This window comes from Pleurodeles waltl, chromosome 3_1 (assembly GCF_031143425.1).
Source record: "Pleurodeles waltl isolate 20211129_DDA chromosome 3_1, aPleWal1.hap1.20221129, whole genome shotgun sequence".
NCBI lineage: Eukaryota > Metazoa > Chordata > Amphibia > Caudata > Salamandridae > Pleurodeles > Pleurodeles waltl.
Window position 1 is genome coordinate 349,369,705 of NC_090440.1, and position 22,519 is coordinate 349,392,223.

The 22,519-nt window shown below is 43.0% G+C and overlaps 1 protein-coding gene across 1 annotated transcript in view; it reads right to left on the reverse strand.

The window, feature by feature from the left end:
• The window catches only part of FBN1 (fibrillin 1), a 780,541-nt gene that overhangs the window by 12,816 nt on the left and 745,206 nt on the right, over positions 1-22,519 (reverse strand). Inside the window, exon 63 of the mRNA XM_069222499.1 lies at positions 9,498-9,729. Coding sequence (XP_069078600.1) covers positions 9,498-9,729 — 232 coding nt within the window. The remainder of the gene's footprint in view (positions 1-9,497; positions 9,730-22,519) is intronic.

The following is a 22,519-nucleotide window of genomic DNA, read 5'->3' on the forward strand; positions in this document are numbered from 1 at the left end:
TATTTCATAGGGGGTCCACACTATGACATCACTTTGCTTCCCTTTGCATATTTGGTGGATCAATGTCCATGGCTAAACCCACTATATAGTTCTTTTTTGCAAGGTTGGCTGATTTAATCGATGTGAGCCAAATCATTTGAAAAGCTACAGAATTTGGGAAATTAGTTGCATCACAATTGCAAAAATGTTTAAAAAGAAATAAAGATTGTGACTTTATTCACAACTTGTAAGATTGCAAGATAGTCAGAATTAGTTTTCTTTAGTGTGAGAACTTGGACAATCATTCTGAATTGCTTGGTAAAATATGAACAGTGACCACCAGTGACCGTTTTAATTGCTATAGTCACAGTGAACTCCAAGTACCCCTCTGTAGTACACTCTGTCCAAGATCCAGCTTGGGATTTAGTAATATCAGAGTCAAATTTGGACCGTAGACAGTATCTGTGGCATGCACTGCAGACACCTGGTTTAAAACTCAATGCTGCTCCCGACACGCTGCTGGTTCGTCTCTTACAGGAACTTTACATCTTACTTTGCTCCAAAAATAATGTGAGTTGTTGTGCCCAGTGACCAAGACAGTGTTTCGTCAGATCAGAATGGCACAGTCTGTGCCAACATTGAAAGCTCTGGGCAGGTGTCTTGACACAAAAGCGAACTCAGCAGAGAACTCATGCTCCGCTATAAGACAGCATTTTCTCTCTCGCCCAAGGCAAGCAAAGGCATTGGTGGGTGGCCCCATTAAACCAGAACCACATGGGTGTAAAAACTAAACTGGAGTCTGTGTTACTCATCAAGGCCAGCCCACTTCTGGGTAGGCCTTACAGGCAGCATCCAGTGAGAGTTAGTAGCTCATCTGAATCAGATTAGCATTCACTGTCACCTCGCAAAGAGGCAGAGACAATAAGCAGAAGTATATCACTGTAGCTAGGGAAATTAGGAAGGCTGAACTAAGGATCGACCATCACACACACATCTTAGTTATAACTTTGTGACAAAATTGGGGCTTTGCGGTAATGCACCGAAAATGAACAAATGTGTTAATCTGACCCTAGATGTGTGGCACTTGGCAGGACTGGGCTTTGCTTTCCTGTATGGACACAAGGCTGCCCTGCAATGTAGTACCATAGTATATGTGACCCCAAAGGCAGTGCTGAGGTCTAATATATGAAGGTTCATTATTACTGGTGCTTGCCACTCCTCACACCTTCAAGTCAATTTCTAGATGTGTCTGCCAATTTTTAGCATTCAGTCTGTGCCCTCAGGAATCAACTCTGACATAATTCTAAAACACTGCATTTTATTTTATTATTTTATTTATTAATAGTAGATATTCATGTAGCATTGGGGAAACTGGGGTGGGGACACAGAAGGAGGGATAAAGTAGTTTTACAAGAAATAAAGTCTGAGAATCAGGAGAAAGGCAGTCCAAAGAGCTGTTAAAACAAGGGCGTGTAAAGTGATTCTTGAAAAAGTATTCTTCCGTATGTAGACATAAATGATAGCATTTTCAAAGGAAAGGGCTCCGAGAACATATATATTTTTGGTATTTATTTGAGGTTTTGTATAGCATGGACAAGGCCCTTGGGTGTCAGAGCACTGTAGTAAGTTGTCAAATCAAAGCTAGAAAAAAACAAATCAATAGAAGAGTTACACAAATATGAGTTACCATTAAATGATATCCCCAGCAAATATGATGTTTGGATATCCACACTAAACACACATTACAGGAGAGAATCTAGCATGGATTGTAAAATTAAATTAACTCTCAAGCAATACATGAAGCAGAAGTATTGCTAGTAAATCTATAGCAGACCTGATTTAACTTTGAGTATTGTTAGAAAGGGTACTCATATGCTCTCAGTAGGTGGACAGCAATGTACTGATCCATGATCTGCCATTAAACATCTATATCTTGCCAAATTACTGGCAAAACAGATTTCAGTAGCTTATTTTAGGTAACTGGCAGATTGGAAGGGCAGCATACCAAGTTTGGTTAATTCAAGAAGACACTGACGGGCCATGCACAAAGGTAAGATACGCTTGTGTGCAATTTACAGATCCAAATGTACTCTTACACTTTTTGAGTAACTTTACTATTTTGTGGCTATTCACAAATTACTCAAAAATTAGGATTGCACATCTTCCCCCCCCACTGAAAAAGGGTGTGGACCCTAACTAACAAGTGTAAGTTACTATTAAAAACACAGTAGTAAGTTTAGCACGCTCCCATAGAAATTAATAGTGGCAGGGACTTAAATGTAAACGCCATGGAATGGAATGTTAATTAAAATTAAAGAAATGCAAATACTAAAAAATATAAATATCTATAATTTTACAATGAACATGTGTAAAATTCTGCATCATTTTAAACAATTTAATAACCTTCTGCATTAAACTTAATGTAACAATAAAGTTGATTAAATATAAGTACATTACTTTAAATTAATCATATACATCACTTTCAATAATCATTTATGTATGATGATTTTTTTTTTTTTTTTTATGTAGGTGGGAATTTATTTTTAACCTAGCTAAAATTTTATTATTTTTGTACATGTTTAACATTAAATTAGGTTTATTTATGTTGTTAACTATTAAAATGATTTAATATACATTAACATTACTTACTAAGGGGTTTATTTTAAGCCCCTAATAACGCCATACATTTTTATGGGAGGGTCTTGCAGTACCTGTGGTTAGCCAAGTGTGGTGCAGTGCTCACTCATGCCTTGAGCTAGAGTAATTTCCTGTTATTTTGTGTCCCTTCTTGGCTGTCGTAACTTTCGAAGTACAATTTGTGAATAGAAATGGGATTGCTTGTTTGTGTGCCGGTTACTGCCTCTCCCCCTAAATCCCACCCTGACTCTCCCTTAACCCCTCCTTATGCCTCCCTTTCCCTTCCCATTTAGTAGTATATATTCCCCATGTTCTAATCACTCCCTTCTGTCCCTCCTACATTTATCACCAAAATGTATATTTAGGTTAGGAGAGACTCCACACTCAGTGCAGAGATCTTAGTACAGAAAAAGATGGAGAGGCAGAGGCAGAGGCGCTAACTCTGCATGTAGATGTGTAAGTTGCATTTTGTAGTGAATTTTGAAGTACTACACAATCTGCTACAAAAAGTTGTCTGTGACTAGGCCTTGAAAGCCTGTTGCTTCATGACAGAGCCGGAAACTGCTGCTCAGAAACATGCACTTTGAAGCTATTGGCTCTTGGGCAGCTCTGTCAGTCATGCATGCATCAATATACGCGCACACACACACACACACATTGATTCAATTTGTTGTCTTTTTGGACACAGATGCATTGTTCTGGAGTTTTTTATGTAGCACATTTTAGGAACATATGACATAAAATAAAGAGCTGGTATTACCTTTCTTTTATGTTTTGTGTATGAAAAGCCTTTTTTAATTGAGCTACATATATTTTCCTTCCACAATTAGATGTCTTTATAGTAGAATGTTCAAAATCAAACAATTAGTTTGAACATGAGAAGTTCTCTTTGTGTTTTATGCAATGAGTGCAGAGTGTAGCTTTTCTTTTTTGTTTGACCTGGATGCAGGTTTTCAAATAGTGCATTTCTTTACTCTATATAGGAATGGGACGTTGTTGATCCAAGGCTAGGATATTGTTAGACCTGGCATCCTTGGCGTAGTTCCCCTTGTCTTTTTGCTTCTGCCGCCTGTATTTTTAACTGTGTACTGGATTTTGTTTTTGCAAGTTTTGGTACTCTGGGCACTTTACCACTGCTGATCAGTGCTAAAGTGCAAGTGTTCCCTGTGTAAATTGTGATTATGATGGGTTATCCATGATTGGCATATCTGATTTACTAGTAAGCCCCTAGTATAGTGTACCATGTATGCCCAGGACCTGTAAATCAAATACTACTAGTGGGCCAGCAGCACTGCCTGTGCCACCCACATGAGAAGCCCTGTAAACATGTCACAGACCTGCCACTGCACTGTTTGTGTGTGCAGTTTTAAACTGCAATGTCGACCTGGTAAGTGCACCCACTTGCCAGGCCCACACTTTCCCTTTTAGTACATGTAAGGCACCCATAAGGTAGGCCCCAGGTAGGCTCATGGGCAGGGTGCAGTGTATTTAAAAGGTAGGACATGTACTGGTGTGTTTTATATGTCCTACTGAAATGAGGGCTTCACTGAATTATCACTTAAGCGTAATTTCCCATTGGGAGCAGATAGAGATTTGGAGTTTGTGGTCTCTGAACTCACAATTTAAAAATACATCTTTTAGTTGAAGGTGGTTTTTAACTTGTGTGTTTGAAAATGCTACTGTTAGAAATTGAGCATTTTCTTGCTTAACCATTCTGTGCCTCTGACTGGCTGTGGAATACATGCCAGGGTCAGAATGACAGCTGGGCTGGCGGTGAATTCACTCTAGACAGTCACACAAAGGGAGCAGAGGTGTGCCCTGCATATCCTAATGGGTCTTCCTGGGTTAGAGTGGTGGGAGGAGCTGGCAGTTGCACCTGAAAGGGCTGTGCCTGTCAGTACGCAATGCATTCTCCAACCTCCTAGAGTGTGTCTGGGACCAAGGCAAGGTCTTGTGCACTACAAAGACTTTTCTTTGAAGGTTGCCTAGTTCAAAGGCAGAAATGAGTATAAGTATTGGACCCAAAACTCCAGACTTTTAGAACACTTCTGGATCAAGAGGAGACTTTGCCAAGGAGAAGAGGTGAAGAGCTGTGAGGAGGTGTACTGCCCCTTTGCTGTGTGTGCTTTGCTGAGTTGGCCTGCAGTTGCTGCTTCTGCTTTGGAGAAGAACAAGACTGGACTTTGCAGTGTATCCTGCTTGTGAAGTTTATCCAAGGGCTTGGACTCAGCTTGCCTCCTGTTACGAAGTCTAAGGGACATCAAATACTTCACCTGCCAGCCCCTAGGTTATTTTGCTGAGGACCCTGACATGTCAAGAGGTGCCCACTCCATTTCCTGGGCCTTTGGAAGTCAAGTATGGCGTAAAACAAGAAGACCCAGGTACACCAACTCTGGACGACTCCAGAACCGGCACCATTGCCCGACTCCACGCAGCTGCCTGCACCTGAAGCCTTGGTTCTGGCTGAAGTGCGACGACTGTGATGACATAACAAGCCTGGTGCTGCCACAGTTCCTCTGAAGTCCCACAGCCTCATAAGTCCAGTGTCACTGCTGTACATGACACCCGACTCTGCCGCAACGCCTATGGCTCTGTGGTATGACCTTAACCCCAAGGGGCCACCCAGTCGCATTTTGACCCGCTGAACTCATCGACTCCGCTGGATTGTAAGAAACAGAAGCCTCGCTGCCAACGTTGCCTCACCTCCCTTACATCCTTAGGGAACCAACGCCTCACCTCCATTGCTTAGCAGTAAGGAACCAATGCCTCACCTACTGTGTAGCAGTACAGAACCGATGCCGCACTGACACCAGCAACGCTCACCTTCCTGACTCCATGTCAAGTCTTTGACTTTGCCTTGTTTCTAGGGTACTGTACCAGGGGTCCATGCGACTCCGTGACCACCGCTGCACTCCCTCGCGAGTGGCATTGGACTGTTGGGAACGATTCCATCATGACACAGTGATAGCACCAGTTGGAGCTAGCATGTTTCTAAGACCTTTATTGGTATTTAATCTTTTAAAATTTGTATTGTTTCTTGTGTATGTTGGAGTTTTGTTGTTTTGGTCTTGTTTTACTTAGATACATATTGGCTATTTTTATAAAGTGGTGTGTCCATTTGTAATGTTTACACTGTATTACATTGTGTGGGTACAAACATTTCATGCATTGCCTCTGAGATGAGCCTGACTGCTTGTGTCTTACAGTCACAAAAATAAATAGCGTTTGACAGAGTGTAAATTTCGTGCAGTAAGATTCTCATACAAGCATAAAGCCTCACAATGGCAGCAAGAACTATGCAGGCAGGTCATCTCAAATGGATAGTATAAGAATTAAATCAGCCTAGTGTGAATTCCCAATCATTTTAGTTTCTCCAATATTTTTGATTCTGAAGCATATATTTTTCAACAGTCCACATGTACTTCTGCACAATGACAAGGTAATTTTTTCCTTGTGCAGTCCAGTCTGGCAAATTTGTGTTACCTGATGTCAGTCAGGTCACATAAATTTTACTATACTGAACTCCGCAGTCAGGTCTACTGGTCAGCACAACAGGATATCAATTTGATAAAACAATAAACACTTTTTACATGTTTCTGGCACGTGGGCCAACAGTCCCTGTCAAAGACAGCAAAGACCTTAAAGCAAATGCTATTGCAGCCTTGATGCAAGCATGTAGTCTATCACGCCTTCAGCAGAGTACACAAACCTATCCAATCTCCACATAATCCCCAAGAAGCCTTCAACACAACTCAGTGTCCTTGCATTGAACTTCACCTAAAAAACCATACATTGTCCAGCCTGGAGCTTAGGTCTTCAAGATTTTTTGAAACTTTAGCCTCACTTAGCGGGAGACAAAAGAGGAGCAGCTACTAAAAATCAGTGGATGCCACACATCTATCGTCATTGATCCCTGCTTCTTAACAGATCTCTTTGTTCCCAAAAGCAGAGATTCAGCTGCCTCCTTCATCAGACATCCTGCTGCTACCTTATTATAAGTGTCAGAAGACCCACAAACGTTAAAGGAGGCCTCTAATACTATTTCTTTCCTGTTCACCAATGACGTCGCACACAGAAAAAATAGGAAAAGCAACAGTGACCAATCAGTGATGAAAGATTGCATTAAAAATGGAAAATCAACTCCTAGCACCACGGATACTGCTTTATAGCTGTAATAAAACACTAGCTACTTTGAAGATTTCGATTTCTGTAAAATAAACAAATATCGACCTGACTTGGCAATCCAGCCAACATTCCATTCTCACTGAACATAAAATTCTCTAATGAGATGGTGGTGAACTCTCAATTAGACTATCCTATTGGCCACCAAAGAACTAGAAGAGTAAGGGCCTCTCAAAACCCACCCGGACTGCAAATGAGGGATAGGAGAACTGCTGTAATGAATCGGTGCTCCTATTCTAGGACACCTGCTGTAGCATCCCCTATTTAGAGCAGGGTAACTGCGGGTGTCTACAGTAGATACAGTGGTCAATCTAAGGCGACAACTATTGCCCACAGAATAGCTGTTTTTTGTGCACTGGGTGATCAGCCATGTTTATGGTCACCCTGCAATATCACAGACACAGGTATTATGGAAACCGTGACACACACAAATAAGGAAAATAATTTATATCCCATATATTGACAGGCATGGTAAAAAATATTAAAAGCCACTGTAGAGGCACAGTGACAGAATGAACACTTGCACATAATCAGAATAAAAAGTTTCACACATACAGGAAGCTCAACCATTGTGACAGAAAGATTGATATGGTTAATGTTATCATACACTAACAGCGAGAACACTTTTACATAACCAGGGAAACAATGGTGATACTATTGCCCAAAACCTTTGTAAGCAGAGCACGGGTACATATGTTTAAAACCTTTGTAGGGGCTAAGTATGAATAGCTGGTTTGTGTAGGCCATGGGTACTCGCAAACATTTTCCAAGGGGCCAAAAAGTTTGGTCTGTGACGTGCCTGGGGGCTGCATTGACGCCAGGGCGGAGGCGGTCGGGTGGGGTGACTAGGGGGATTGGTGGCAAGGTAGGCGTAGAGGAAGCAAAGGATATACATCTAGTGGGTGAAATAAACAATGGTAAACCAGAAAACCTGGAATTAATCCCGGCTTACCCACTTTTCTAAATTGTGTGATCCTAGGCAATTGTTTAGTGTCACTTTCCCTCCTTTTTCTGCATTATCACATTTAAGATGACCTCGAAATACATGATTCATGGTGTGCACTGCACAAAACCTGTTTCTATGTTTGATTTAATAAAGTATAATGTTGTTTATGTATGATAGAAACCCAGGTCACCCATAAAGTGCACATACCAGGTGACTGGCCTCTTTAATTTACTATTGGTGGTGTTCTCAGGGTAAGGGAACTAATGTTTCCAAATTTATGTTTGAAAACTATCACTTAAAATTAATACATCTCAATGCACTGATAAAATAAATTGTATTAAGGCGAAAAGGTTCTGCATGTTAACTAAATACACTTAATACATTTTGAAGAGACTGTCTTAGTTTTACACTTATGCTACAAGATGTCTTTAAAAATGAAGGCGTTTTCTAAAGTTAAGGGCAAGAGTCCCTAGTTACTTCCTTTCTTTAACACCAGTTAAGTTTGAAATAAATTATTGTGTGTGTATTTAATATTTTTGTTAGTGCAGAGTCGAGCAAACAACTGCCCAGTGCTCCTGTTGCTCGAAGGGCTGCATGTAAAGGTCAGAGGGGCCACATGAGGCCCGCGGGTCGTACTTTGAGTATCCCTGATGTAGGCTAACCTTTCCCAATGTTTCTAAAATATAGCAATAACAGAAAAATGTTAGGAACAACATTCATGATACAGGATCCAGCTTCAAATATAAGCACACACACGCAATATATCACAAGCATGCACACTCACACAGCACAGTGCCCTACTTAGAAGAGCTGTATATTATCTTTTTTAATGCGTAATCATTGTTTTTGTTCAAACATAATACGTCGAATACCCTCTGTTTGCAACTGTTATCTTAAACTCTGAATCAAGTTTTTTCTGTGTTTTTCCTGTCAGAAACTTCGCACATTCAACATTTTAAAATCTGAAAAGATGGGAATATTGGAAAAGAAGGATCCCGTGTTAGCCTTTCATTATTATTCATCATAGTATAAGGCACTGGTCCACTGCCCTCTAAACTGAACCATTTACCAAAAACCTTAAAAAAATAGTGTTGGTGAATGCCTAAATCTCCATGTGAAGATTTCTTCAATCCTTATAAAAAAAAAACTAATGCTATCATCAAATGTGCTTTAGAATGTATGCCTTTACCAACCCATCCTTCTATTTACATGATCTTACCTGAAGTTACCATCTATAGACCTTCTCACTCTTCCATATTACCCAACAGAACCACAGTGAAACAACCTGTGCCAATATTTATTGAATGGCAAGAGAGATCGAGCAGGCTAGGCCCCATGTAAACAATAGTGCAACCCTCTTCAAGGGGGAGGGATTCGAGAATTGCGTGAAGATGGATGGGAAGAGCCCAGATGGCTATGAAGAGCGTGGCTGTGAGGGAGAGGTCAGAAATAAATCATTTAAGGTGCATGTAGAAAAGGGTGTATGTGCAGTCAAAGTGATCAAAGGGAGGGGTATAGGGAAGCAAACTAAACTTTGAACTACAAGCCATTTCCTAAAGAGATGGGTATAAACATATACCCGAAAGAAGCATCCTTGAGATGTTGTTGAATCAATTTTTCTAAGATTATTGTATTAATGCTGTGAGTGCTCCCTTTTTGTTCAGGGTCCTTCTGGGAAGAGTCCTTCTAGGGAGGAACCCAACTGGCTAGCTAACAAGTATGCTATTGATGACTAGAAAACAAACATACTTACCCCTGTCCTATTCTGAAGTAGTCAGGTGGACATCCACAGACATAACCACCCTCGGTGTTGGAACAGCCATAACTGCATGGCATCTGTGAGGAGCCACATTCATTAATGTCTTGGCAGGCCCCGGCAAATTGCTCATACTGAAATCCTGTGGGACACGTGCACTTAAAGCTTCCCAGAGTATTGTGGCACGAAGCTCCTCCACAAATGTGGGCATTTTGGCATTCATTTTCATCTGCAAGAAAAACACATAACAGTTTAGCAATTACAAACCGTGTGAACTCTACATGTGCTTTGAACAATCATGCTGCATTTTAGAAATTTATTTTACATGAATTATTTGAGGCTCTAAGGTCATAATTTGGAACAAAAAAGCACAAGTGTCTGGATAAATAAAACCAAATGATTATGACTTAATAGTCCCGACATTGGCTGCCAGATAGACAAACTGGGTCCATGTGACAAAACACAGCTCTACAGTTCGACATTAGTGGATTGCTACTATAAAATCTTTTAGGAACGTCATTACAAAGGGGTTAACTCATCATTGACATCCTACTTTGTGTGATAACACAGTTGGTTTGGTAAAACTATTTTCTTGAACTGGTACACAAAATTCACCTGAGAGAAAATATATAAACAGTAATGGATTCGTTAAGGTTTAAAGACATATCGCCTGATTTAAATCTTGGTGGTAACAGTCCCACTGTCAATTTTTTGACTGAAACCCTGTCCGCCACTGTGACCGTCTACCTGCTGTATTTAGATGTTGGCGGTCCCATAGACTAAAGTGCTCATTCGAAGCACCATCTCCGCAAACAAACACTGCCCACGTCGACAGCGCAAAAGGGAAAACTGGCTGACAGAGGACACCCTTCCCGACACGTAGATTTGGATGTGCCTTACTGCCAAGAAAAAAGTAGCAGTCCGATCTCCATGTTTGAGCTGGTGGATTGGGGAGAAGAGAAGAAAACTCACCCTTTTTCTACATTTCACCTAGTCTTTGACTGGACATGACTGGACAACACCTGCCATCGCTGCTGCCACTGACCCATGGAGAATATATGACCCACCCTCCCTTGCCAGACTCTAAGGTAGGGGCGCCACATTGCCAAGGTGCATATTGTGTGTACTGCACAGGAGGTCGGGACCACTGAAGCCATTTACATGTCACAGTAAATTTTTCTAATCACTGTGACATGCATATGTCAGGGACACAATTGTGTCACACATGGCTGGGGACACACTGGCACAACAAACATATTGGACACATACACAACTGTCAATGTGGTGGCATCATCCATTGCAATGGTGTCCATGTGTGCTCATTGTAAGGGGACTTGTACAGGTTTGTGCTATCTGTTGTGCATGTGTGTCTGTATGCAAATGTGTGTGTATGTCTGGATTGCTGCTTGAGACGGAGGAAGCTGGAGTGGGTGGTGTGGTTGTGTCTGTATGTGTCAATTGCATGTAAGATCGATGTTGTATATGTTGTGTTGCAGTGTGACACATTCAGGTGAGCGTTGTTGTGTGTTGTGTCGTGCTGTGTAGCTGTGTTGGCTGTTGTGGGTGTGTTGTGTGTGTGTATGTAGTGTGTTGTGTGTAGTGCAGGGGCACACTCATGGCTATGGGACAATGTGTGTGTGTCACTTACCTCTACCATAGCCGCTGACACTGTGTACACCTTTTCAGGGGGTTGTCAACCAAGTTAGCTATAGCTATGTAATTACCGTGAAACATGCTACTGAACTCATTATAAAATTATAACTCACATCACTGCAGTAACCCTGCTTTATGTCTCACTTAGCCTATTTTGCCTCTTATCTGCATGCCCTAAGATGTGGACCAGAGTTGAAGAAGATTCTGATAACAGTAATGGTTGGGATATAACATACACAATGGGCTAAATACTATTTAAATGATGAGAGGGAAGTAGATTTTAGCCTTTGGTATGGTATTTGACTCTCTTTGGCTCTTCCAACTCAACCTCCTCTAGGTCACCAAAAACAATGCTAGTTTGATGCATGTTTTGTCTCTTATCTGCCATGGTGCAAAGGATGCAGTGTCAATTGCACAGAAGGCAGGACCAGATAGAGATTGGGGGGCCAAGAAGGACAATTGTGTGGGGTGGGGAGATTGTTGTCAAACACACTGTGTGCAATGCAGTGTTATAATACAAATAACCCATTAACAACCTTGTGGTGAATCACTCATCATAAGCCCCGATTCGAAGTAGGTCAGATAAGGGAGAGTCATTTACAGCATTGGGTAAATCCGATTAACCCAGTGTAAGGTGTCGTCCATGTGGGAAGGGTATGTCCAGACCTGGGTCCTGTGCTTGCTCTGCCACCAGATTCAAGCTAGCCTGGCTGATGAAGGGTGATACCCTGAAACTGGCCCCAGTATGCTTGTTTCTGGTGCAGGGAGGACCTGGCCTGCAGTTCAGGCTGGACTGTTCCCATGGGGATCAGGGTCAAGACTGATTTGCATATGGCTGGGTCCAATCTGGAATGGCAAGCTAAAAAAACTGATGAATTAAACCTAGATCTGTGACTGGGGGTGAATGTTTGATTTTCTCTGCATTTGCAACTGGTCATCATGCTATGAAAAAACATCCAGCAGTACATGAAAGTGACTGCAGCTATAACATCACTCACTTAATAAAATCTTTAAGTGTAATCAATTGCTTCATGTAAAGGAAATGTTGTGTCATATTTACAAAAAGGCTCAATGCTTGCAGTGTGTCACTTTGTAACCCCTTGCGCCACATTATGCCTTCGCTAGGCATAATCGATGCAAGGGTGCGTCCGGCAATAGGGGGGGTCGGAAAAAGGGAGCAAAGATGTCTAAGAGATTTCTCTGCATAATTTGCATCATCATTTTTAATTTTTAATTACAGCAGGCGTTAAAGGGAGGCTCCCATTGTTTTCATTGGGCCTCTGGGTGCTTTGCAGTATTAGCGCCAACATTTTTTATGCTAATTCTGCAAAGCGCTGGACTAGAGTAAAAAATTATGGCCCTCATTGTTTTGGCGATCGTACTGCCAACAGGCTGGCGGTACAAATCGTCATATTTTAACCGTGCCGTCGCACCGCCGGGACCAGCAGTTTTGCCGCCTTCGTTGTCCCAGCGCTTTTAATCCACCAGGGCAGCACTGCTTGCAGCGCTGCCCTGGGGATTATAACTCCCCTTCCCGCCAGCCTGCCCATGGAGGTAGAGACCGCCATGGAAAGGCTGGCGGGAAGGGGAGTCGCGGGGCCCCTGGGGGCCCCTGCACTGCCCATGCACTTGGCATGAGCAGTGCAGTGGCCCCCAGGCACAGTCCCACCCTGATTTTCACTGTCTCCGCTGCCCGCCAAGGTTGTAATGAGGGCCTATGTCTTTAGTACCCCTGACTACAGCCATGGTGTGCAGTATTTTGAATACGGCGCAGACATGGTGGTGTTACGGGAGTCCTAAGGGGTGCAAGAAAAGTGGTGCTGCACTAGGAAGAATCCACTTTGCTACAGGTAACCAGTGCCCTTTCTCTAGCACAGATAAGGTGAAAGAGATTTGGGGGAGTGATATGGCCAAAGGAGCCAAAGCATTCTCTATAAAAGCAAGACATTCGAGTAACAAATCTGAGGCACCTAGGCACAACGAATTACCATAGTCTAACTGACAGGGGAGGCTCCCCCACAATAATTTTGCTTAATGATATTTAATTATCATTTTATTTTTCTGCTATGGGCTGGGCCATAGGTGGGGGAGGGAGGAGAAGGAGTGGAGTGCACTAAGTAGGCATGTGTGTTTGGCCAGCCATCTTAGTCCGGCCAAACACACATGCGCACTTACGTTTCTCCAAGGCTAGAGAAACTGCACAGACCCCAGTGCACTGTCTGAGCGGCAGTCCAAGCCACTCTGACCAATCCTGATGCTCTCATGCTAGGTATAACATGACAGCAGCACTAGGAATGCTGGGGAGCCTGTGCTGGTGTCCCAGTGAATGCTGGGACACCAGAAGAGCAGGGGGCTGAGGCAGCAGGAAGCGGTGGCAATAACAGTAAGGTTTTTTTTTATTATTTGTTTCTCTGTCACCCCACTTGACATTTGCAGCCGCCACTGCAGCTGACTGAGTATAGCAGGTTGATCAATCAAAGGTCTGTGAAGGCTGCTGGAAGAAAAGGTAAATGCTTCCATGGAATTTCAAGTAATGAAAATAAATAGATGCCAGCCTATTTACTTGAGAGGTAGCTGTCTGAGGGAAATTAGAATTAGAAGGCTGGCAGTCTACTAACAGGGCCAGTGGGATCCTATTATTGGCACCGCAGAATACCTCTGTTTTCTCCTCTTTAAATTTGAGGAAATTCAAAGTCAATTTGAGGGAATTCAAAGTCAATCAATTAGTGACTTTACACATGTATTGATGGAAACTACCATACACTGCAGAAACCTTTGGATCCACGGAAATTACAAGTTGGGTAACATCTGCATAATTCATAAAAACTAACCCCAGATGGTGAAATAACTTGGCCCACAGCCTCAGATAAATGTAGTCTAGTGGGGCTCAACTCAGACCCCTGTTTCGTGTACTGGAATTCCAAATGATATGGTGGAAGATGGATCACCTGAGCTCTATTGTCCAAATAGGACACACACCATCTCAGAGATTTATCACCTATACCAATTCAGATAGTCTCAAAACCAGTATCTCATGGAAAACCATATCCAATAGTTTCCATTATTACCAGGGCAACAAGGGCAACAAAGTTCCCCTTCTGGACTGCTATCCTCAGGCCGTCGAGGATTGGGTGGAAACCCCACTGGGATGAATCCAGCAACTCATTACTCTCAAGATAGCCTGAAAAAATAGAGTTCACAAGCTTCTCTAAGTTTTTCACTGGAAATGGAAGAAGTGAAATGAGCGGACGTTGCTGAGGATACTCGGATGTACTGACGTTTTTTTCAGAAGAGGTGTCACACATTTTTTTTCCAGTCAGGGCAAACCACCCCTGAAGACAAAGAAACATTACAAATGGGGCGCAGAACTTCAGAATGACTGGCAGCCTAAGAGTGCCACACTTTAGGAAGCATCAAATTATTGGTAGCAGGGCCAGCTTTAGAGCTGGTGGTGCCCTGTGCGACAGTCTTTTTTGTCACCCCCACCCCATGACCACCTGCTCAGATTCACTCACTACCACCCGGCAAATGTGCTCCTCGTCTCTCCAAAGCCCCCCTTTCACATACATTCATTTGTTTTAAAGCACTTGTAAAGGCGGGCTTTACTAATCCACTAAGCTATCCACATAAAATATAGTTCTGTTGTTTGCAGCAGGCATATTAACCCTCTATGTTACTTTATGGCGAGTCAAAGCTGCCGCTAGACAAAACTCTCATCTCTCTCCGAAGACTAATCACAAGAGGTATCTTGACATTTTAATTGTTTCCTAAAGGCTGGAAGCACAAGGAACTTCTTAGCAGGTGTTTTCAAATCGCAAGTTTCGTAAATCTTTGGTAAACATATCGCGCCCCTGAGGTCGGCGCCCCCCAATCCAGGTCAGTATCCGGTGCGGCTGCACTGCTCGCACCACCCTTAAAACAACCTTGATTGGGAGAACCTGCAGCAATAGAAAGCAACAATTCACCAAAATTCACGTCAGAGACCTGACCAAAGTCTTCCAAGAAAATTACTCTTTTCACAATTCCTTGTTCATCAATGACCAAAGAGTTATCATCCCTCATGGCAATAATGTGCTAGCTGGAATTCGGGGGGCATTCTTCCACCTCATTAGTGAAAGATGACAGGCCTAACATGTGACTAACATGTGGTTAGTGATATTACTTTCAAAATATGCTGGCAAATCATCACAAAGAGCTTGAGAGTGCTTTATTTGAAAGGTGACACTATAAGAATTTGCTGAAGAGTGAGTGATATTAAACATTTTGTTATATGGATTTGGTGCTAAGAGAATCTCATTCAAATATTAGCTAGCTTTAGCATCCCTAATAAGCTTTTTATAGGAAAATAAAGCTCTATTAAGTTCCACCTTAGATTGAGGAACATAGTTGAATCTCCTGCAATTCTTGACTTTTTTGCATTTGATCTTACCTTTTTTTAGGGCCTAGTTATACCAAGGTGCGGATTGCTGATTGCATGGGTGAATTTACCTTATTGTCAGTGCACTGTCCATCACACTGGCTGTATACCTATAGTAGGTCTCCACCATAATGTCAGCAGACATATATATATCCACAGTAAACTGAGGAAGGGACTCCTTTAGCTGACAGTTTATCTTGTCAACATCCACCTGCCCTAGGGGCAGTTTAAGATGGCAGGTCATTTCCCAGCACCCCAAAACCTTCTGGGATTACCCATCCTAAAATTAAAATGGATCAACAAGTGATCCGACTATGCCTGGCGCATAATTGATCCTTTAGTCACTGAGAGGCTTATTTACAACCCCCCTTGCACCACTGCTTTGTCACTTTTTACGATGCTTTGGCAGTGCAGAGTGCAGGCTAATTATGAGGCCATGCAAAGTAACATTATGTGGCTTCTCATGGTCTCATAGATATGGTTTAAGGCAACATAGCGTAAGTTGCTGTGTTGTCTTACACTGAATCGGGGGGGGCATTCTATGGGCATTGTGGTTGATTTTCACATGCAACACCCATGGGTTTTGCAGATTTACAAGGATCTGTAAACGTAGGACTGTGTCAAACTGTACACACAAATAGGAAGAGGAAAAAGTCTTGAAGGATTGTTTTTGTGCAGAAAGTGGCCCCTTCCAGCACAAATAACAATCCTGCCACCAAAGCAGACACTCTTGCACCATGTTGCAAGGGTGCCTGGCTTGAAGGGCAGGAATGCACCGTTTCAAGAAAATAGGGTGCATTCCTGCCCTTTTAAATTATCGTAGGGCAGCGCAGCAAATAGAATTGCAGTGATGTCCTATGCAAAGCCATTATACATATCCCCCAGAGTCCTCAGGGCCAAAGATTAAATCCAGAGTGGGGCCACGTGCTGTGCGTGGGGCCATTGATATAGTGTATATACCCAACAACTTCCAAAAACTGGATAACATCTGCTGCCTGCGAGTTCTTGGCCGACTTTACGCACAAATTAAAATCCCCTAGACCCATGCATGGTTGTATGTGCTGGATAGCACATATCTGAGAAAATAATTGGTTGATTGGCATCCCGCTGCCTAAACTCAAAGGGCATTCATGGCATCCTGTTGCCTAAACACAAATGCCATTCATCATAACTCTGCAACATATATAAAAAAACAAATTTCAAAATGTTTGGTAGCAATGAGACCTGAACTTCTGAAGACGGTGAGGTTAATCAGTGACCAAATGGCAGTGGGACTAACATGTCGAACAATGGAACAGAGCTATACTTAGAGCCAATGCAAGAAAAAAGAGTGATATTTTGTGCAATTTAATTATATTTGTCAAACCTGATACTGTTACAACAAACGTGTTTTATTGAATTTGACAATGTTTATAGACTACTTTCAGCTATCTTTAAAAAAGGGCATGAGTGATTTGACAACTAAAATGCAGCTTCTGCAGATTTCATTACAAAGCAGAGAGAGCAAAACACCATGAGGCATGGGAAGCAATAAAAAATCAATCAAACACTCTGCTAACGGCATTTGGATGACGTAAGTGGTTGACGCATGTAGTATCCCTTGGAAACTATGTTACAAATCTTTTTTTCAATTTTACAAAAGCAGTTTGTATACCTTTTGTTCAAAACTAAATGTTCCGGAATGGATAATGTCATCCTTCAGGTGCTTCTGTTTGGATAGGAATGGAGTGGGTCTTCTGTTCAGTCAAGCCAAGGTAGATACAGAGAGTGATAGAAGAAACAAGGCTCCTGACCAGGATGTCTGCTACCTCAAAGAAATGTAAATGTGTGCAATTGGTTAATCAGCTAATCTAAGCACTGCTTGGGAGCCAGTATTTGGCCTATATGGATGGAGTAATTTGAGGCGCCATAGCAGCAAAGATTTATTATTTTTGAGAGGTAATGAAAAGGTGTTATAAGCAGGCCTCCGGAGTGTGTCCTGATGAAAAATTTCAGAAAAAGTTTGACCTTGGTACAGTTTGATGGCGAATTATGAAACTATGGGGGTCATTCTGAGTCTGGCGGGCGGCAGAGGCCGCCCGCCAGACTTCCCCTCTCCAAAATACCGCTCCGCGGTCGAAAGACCGCTGAGGGTATTTTGGCTTTTGCACTGGGCTGGCGGGCGACCGCCAAAAGGCCGCCCGCTAGCCCAGTGCAAAAGACCCTTCCCACGAGGACGCCGGCTCAGAATTGAGCCGGCGGAGTGGGAAGGTGCGACGGGTGCAGTGGCACCTGTCGCGTATTTCAGTGTCTGCAATGCAGACACTGAAATACAAAGTGGGGCCCTCTTACGGGGGCCCCACGACAACCCATACCGCCATCCTGTTCCTGGCGGGAGAACCGCCAGGAACAGGATGGCGGCATGGGTTGTCAGAATCCCCCATGGCGGCGCAGCGAGCTGCGCCACCATGGGGGATTCAAATGGGCAGCGGAAAACCGGCGGGAGACCGCCGGTTTTCCACTTCTGACCGCGGCAAAACCGCCGCGGTCAGAATGCCCTGCGGGGCACTGCCAGCCTGTTGGCGGTGCTCCCGCCGACCCTGGCCCCGGCGGTAAGGAACCGCCGGGGTCAGAATCAGGCCCTATATGTTCTTAACATGATTATTTTATCTTAAAGACAGAGTACTGTGTCTGTCAAACTCTTGGTCTGTCTGTCTCATTTATAGGCAGGTGGAAGCCAAGGTTTCCATCGCCAGAGCATTCCGGGGCCGCGTGATGCAAAGCTTCCTCCAATGGCATGACGTAGTAGGGCAGTTGGAAGAAGGGTATTACACCACCTGTTATTTTTAGGATGGGCATGTAATGCACTTTTATTCTGTCTGTCATCACTAGGAAAAACCTGGGTGTGAGGGACAGAAAAAAGAATGACTCCCACACCCTGGGTGTTTGTTTTGAAAAACAAAAGAATGTAAAAAGTTTGATGGATGGCCGTCAGAATGACAGCTGCGGTCAACCCGACTTTTTGAACCATGAAAGAAAAAGCTGTCACAGTGGGTCCTCTCCAAGGTACAGAGATGACCACTGCACAGGTGGTCATCTCAAAATGTGACAGACGGTAGTCCATCAGGATGACAGAGGTAATGTCTTCTGTCACCCTGATAGATTGAGTACCATCCGCTCTTAGCACATTTTGTGTCAGACCATCTTGTACTGTGTGTAATGTGATTTTAAAACAGTGTTTTGATATTCAGGCCCAGATTTACAAACATTTTGTGCTGTGTTTGCATCACAAAAGAGTTTTTTTTTATTTAATTTCCAGCACAAAACAAGTTTTGCAGTGGAATGCTGCATGACACCCAACCCAGTGCAGAGCTCTGCTTTGCATTACTCTGCATCAAGTGGGCATTACATGGGTGGTACATAGGAGTTCAAGTGCAACCACCCAGGGTTTTCAATGCATACCCCTATCTAATAGCAGTAGTAGACAGGATTTTATACCACAAAATAACACCACTTTGAAACAGAAGTTAAAAGGAGAAATGCTTTTATTTCTCCTAAGTTTCCCACCTTGCATGGGTACTGCAATGCACAGCATACATCCGAAGTAGGAAGAGTTAGTGTAAGCATAATATTTTGTTCTGGAAGGACACCCTTCCAATAAAAAATGTAGGCAAGACTCACGCAGACACCCTTGCAAGAGAGGTGGAATGATGGAAAGGTGTGTGTGTGGGGCACTTATCTGCTGACTGTGCGCTAGCGCTAAGGAGAGAGCAGGATAGTGCCATATATCCATAGATATCGTGCTTACCTGCTCTCTCCCTATCACGCAATGCAGCACAGCAGCTTTGTAAATCTGGGTCGCAGTATCTTCAGTTGTAGGTTGAGACCTCATGGCACTATAGTTACACATGTCACTATTCCCACTATTCCCATGTGTGCCTACCAGGACTCAGTTCTGTGACTGCTTGGTTTCATAAATAGACACCTGCAGTGATCATATTAAACAGCTAAGCTCTCGTACCCCAAAAAATAATGCACTTCCCACTGATTACTTTAACTTGCATTTATTTTTCTTTATGTTGTTTTCATTTTTTATTTATCATTATGTATTTACCTGAAGGTGAAATTACAACACAACATTTTCAGAACCTGTCGTTCCTTTTTAGCCACGTCTCTGGCTCTCAGAGTCGGACTGGAACAGAAAATAGGCCCGGGCACCAAAATAAAAGTGCCGCCCTCTGTGATTTAGATAGCTAAAAAAGTGGCCCATGTATGCACATTGGGGCAATTTCGAACTTGTAAGGGCACGCTGTAAATTATTTGCATGGTAAGGAAGAGTGTATGAAGCTAAGCTTGCTGCAGACCTTGTTTGTTATCAGAGAAATCAACAGTATAAACCAGCCCAGCAGACCATAGAAAAAGCCAAAAAAGTCCACATACTGACCTCCCATACGAGCCCTCCGAGCACTATCTGATTGCCTTATAGGCCAGTCCAACCCTATTGGCTCCTCCTCACTGTACTCAGACTGACAGTTTCCATATTCACTTCAACATCCGGATGACCAGCAAAATACTTTGCACCAGGCTGTCACCGAGGTCCCATCTCAAGGGCAGCTCAGCACACAAAAGCTTAAGAATTGTGCTGTCCTAAAAGCTGTTGGGGAACTAACAGAGGTGCATTAACCCTTTGTATGATAAAACAGAAATTTAGTAAGTAGCTGTGCCACCACAGCTAGGAATTGCACTACAGTTTTCCACTGACACTGCCCACATCAGGAAAGAAATCGAAGCACATGTTTTCATAATGCACCACTGAATCCCACGTCCTTGAAGCCACAGATATGGGTATGAGTAAAAACACTGTTTGTCAGTATCTTCAAGAAAAAAAATAATGATCCGAGGTCTCTCGACTATATCTACTGCATTTAACATGGGTGATAGCATGGCCTCATAATACCCAAAAATACATTGCATATGTCCTAAATATTACTTTAACTGAATATAACGACACCTCTAGCACGATCTAAGTGATGATAGCATGTTCTGATATCCCAAAATGATGTATTTCAAAGCAAATAATTCTGCACAATTGTATGTACATAAGTCCATCACTGGAATAATGGAAGAAATGGATGAGGACACCCGGTGTAGTCAAAGTAGGCACATCCTTACATCACTATGAAGAGAACAACAAGGGGTATCAATAAACTTACACAGTGTTTATTGCAGTGGAGCATCTGTTTGCGTCATGCTCCAACCCAAATAATTTCAATGAAATGAAGGACAGTACCATTGACGCCAGACAATTCATCTGAGAACAGCAAGACGTCTTAAACAACCCAGTGAGGATCTCTGGCGTGAGAAAAACTGCCTCTACAGAAATTAATAGGTTCAAGCGCACATTTGCACAGAGGACGTGCCCTCTGCCACACAAATGCTTGGTTCACTTAATGCTGGTTGCAGTGTTCAATGTATTCTTAGCATTAGATCTGAATCAGTCATTGGAGTAGAATCTTCAAGGCTCAGACATGCATTCTATTGGACATTTACCCCTATTTATTAATAGATTGTGTATGTTAGATGAAGTTAGATTTTACGTGCTTTGTAAGGATACGTTCTTGTTAGTTTTTAGATTTTTCTTCTCTGCTGCTATATTTCTTATCTCTTAGCTGGTTTGAATAGTGCCCTGCGGTGTATTGTATCTCAATCAGCACAGATAATATTTAGTGTAAGACATATGTTTGTTGGTACACTTGGATGTGAGCCCTGGTCAAGCAGCAACCACAATCCTTGTCAGAGTAAGGCACAAGAAAACCATGAATTAACCTATGCTCAACCCCTTGCTAACTTGGCAAAGAGCAGCCAGGCTTAACATATCGGAAATGTGTAAAGTATTTTTGCAACACTTTAAACAGTAAGTCAGTGAAAACACTCAACAAAAGGAGCCCACAACAGAGTCAGAAAAATAGAGTCGTTTTTAATAAACAAAAATCCAATTAGTAGAACTGGGAGACATTGAATTTTAAACTATTAGTTAAAAATAGTGCCAAAAGGTGTACTGCACCAACTGTGGATATCTGGTCATGTAAGACAGGGACAAAGTCACATATTCAGCCAACCGCGATGGAGCAAGGGCCAGTTACAGGGACCCAGTTAGGCCCACTGAACAAAAGTACCTTCAATCCTGGTTTGCAGAGCATTGTGTGGATCCGCGTCAAAGATGTGTTGTGCAGTCGAGGGAATATGTTGGTTCCGAGATGCACGAAGGCTGTAATGCAAGGTCCTGTTGCATTAATGTCAAGGATCTTGTTGACGGGCTTGTGATGCGAAGTCCACTATCAGGGATTTGACATGCAATCAGGACGACACGTTAATTCTGAAGAGCTGCCAAGCTGCGATGCGGAGTCCAGGATCGTCATCGATGCTGCCATTGACTAGAGATGTGAGGGACTGCACAGGAAAGCATCATTCAGTAGCACTTCACAAGACAATGAGAATCTCTGTGATGGGGCTAATTCACTCAGCAGTGGCAATGTGTTGTTTCTGCTCGGATTTGGGCCACACAGCAGAGGAGATGTGTCAATTCCGCTGGATCTGCAGCATAGCAGACCACCTTGGGCCCACTTCCAAGGGTCCAGTGCTGAGGTGATACTAGTTGACAAGGCAGACTCACAGATGGAAGAGTCTAGGTACAGATGCAAAGTAGTTAGAAGCCTCGCTATGTCCCTGAGGCTTCAGATGAGGAGGCCAGCCAATTAGCCCTTGGAGTCGTTCTGGGTTCAGGAGATGCAGGCCCAGTCCTTCTCACCCAGGCATGAGAGCAGCAGGAAGCAGGTCAGCACAGCAAAGCAGGACTCCAGCAAAGTGGAGTCAAGCTGAGTGGTAGTACTTCAGCAGCATAGCAGCCCTTCTTCCTGGCAGAAGTGTACTTAAGTAGTGGTGTATGAGCTCCAACTTTTATACCCTAGTT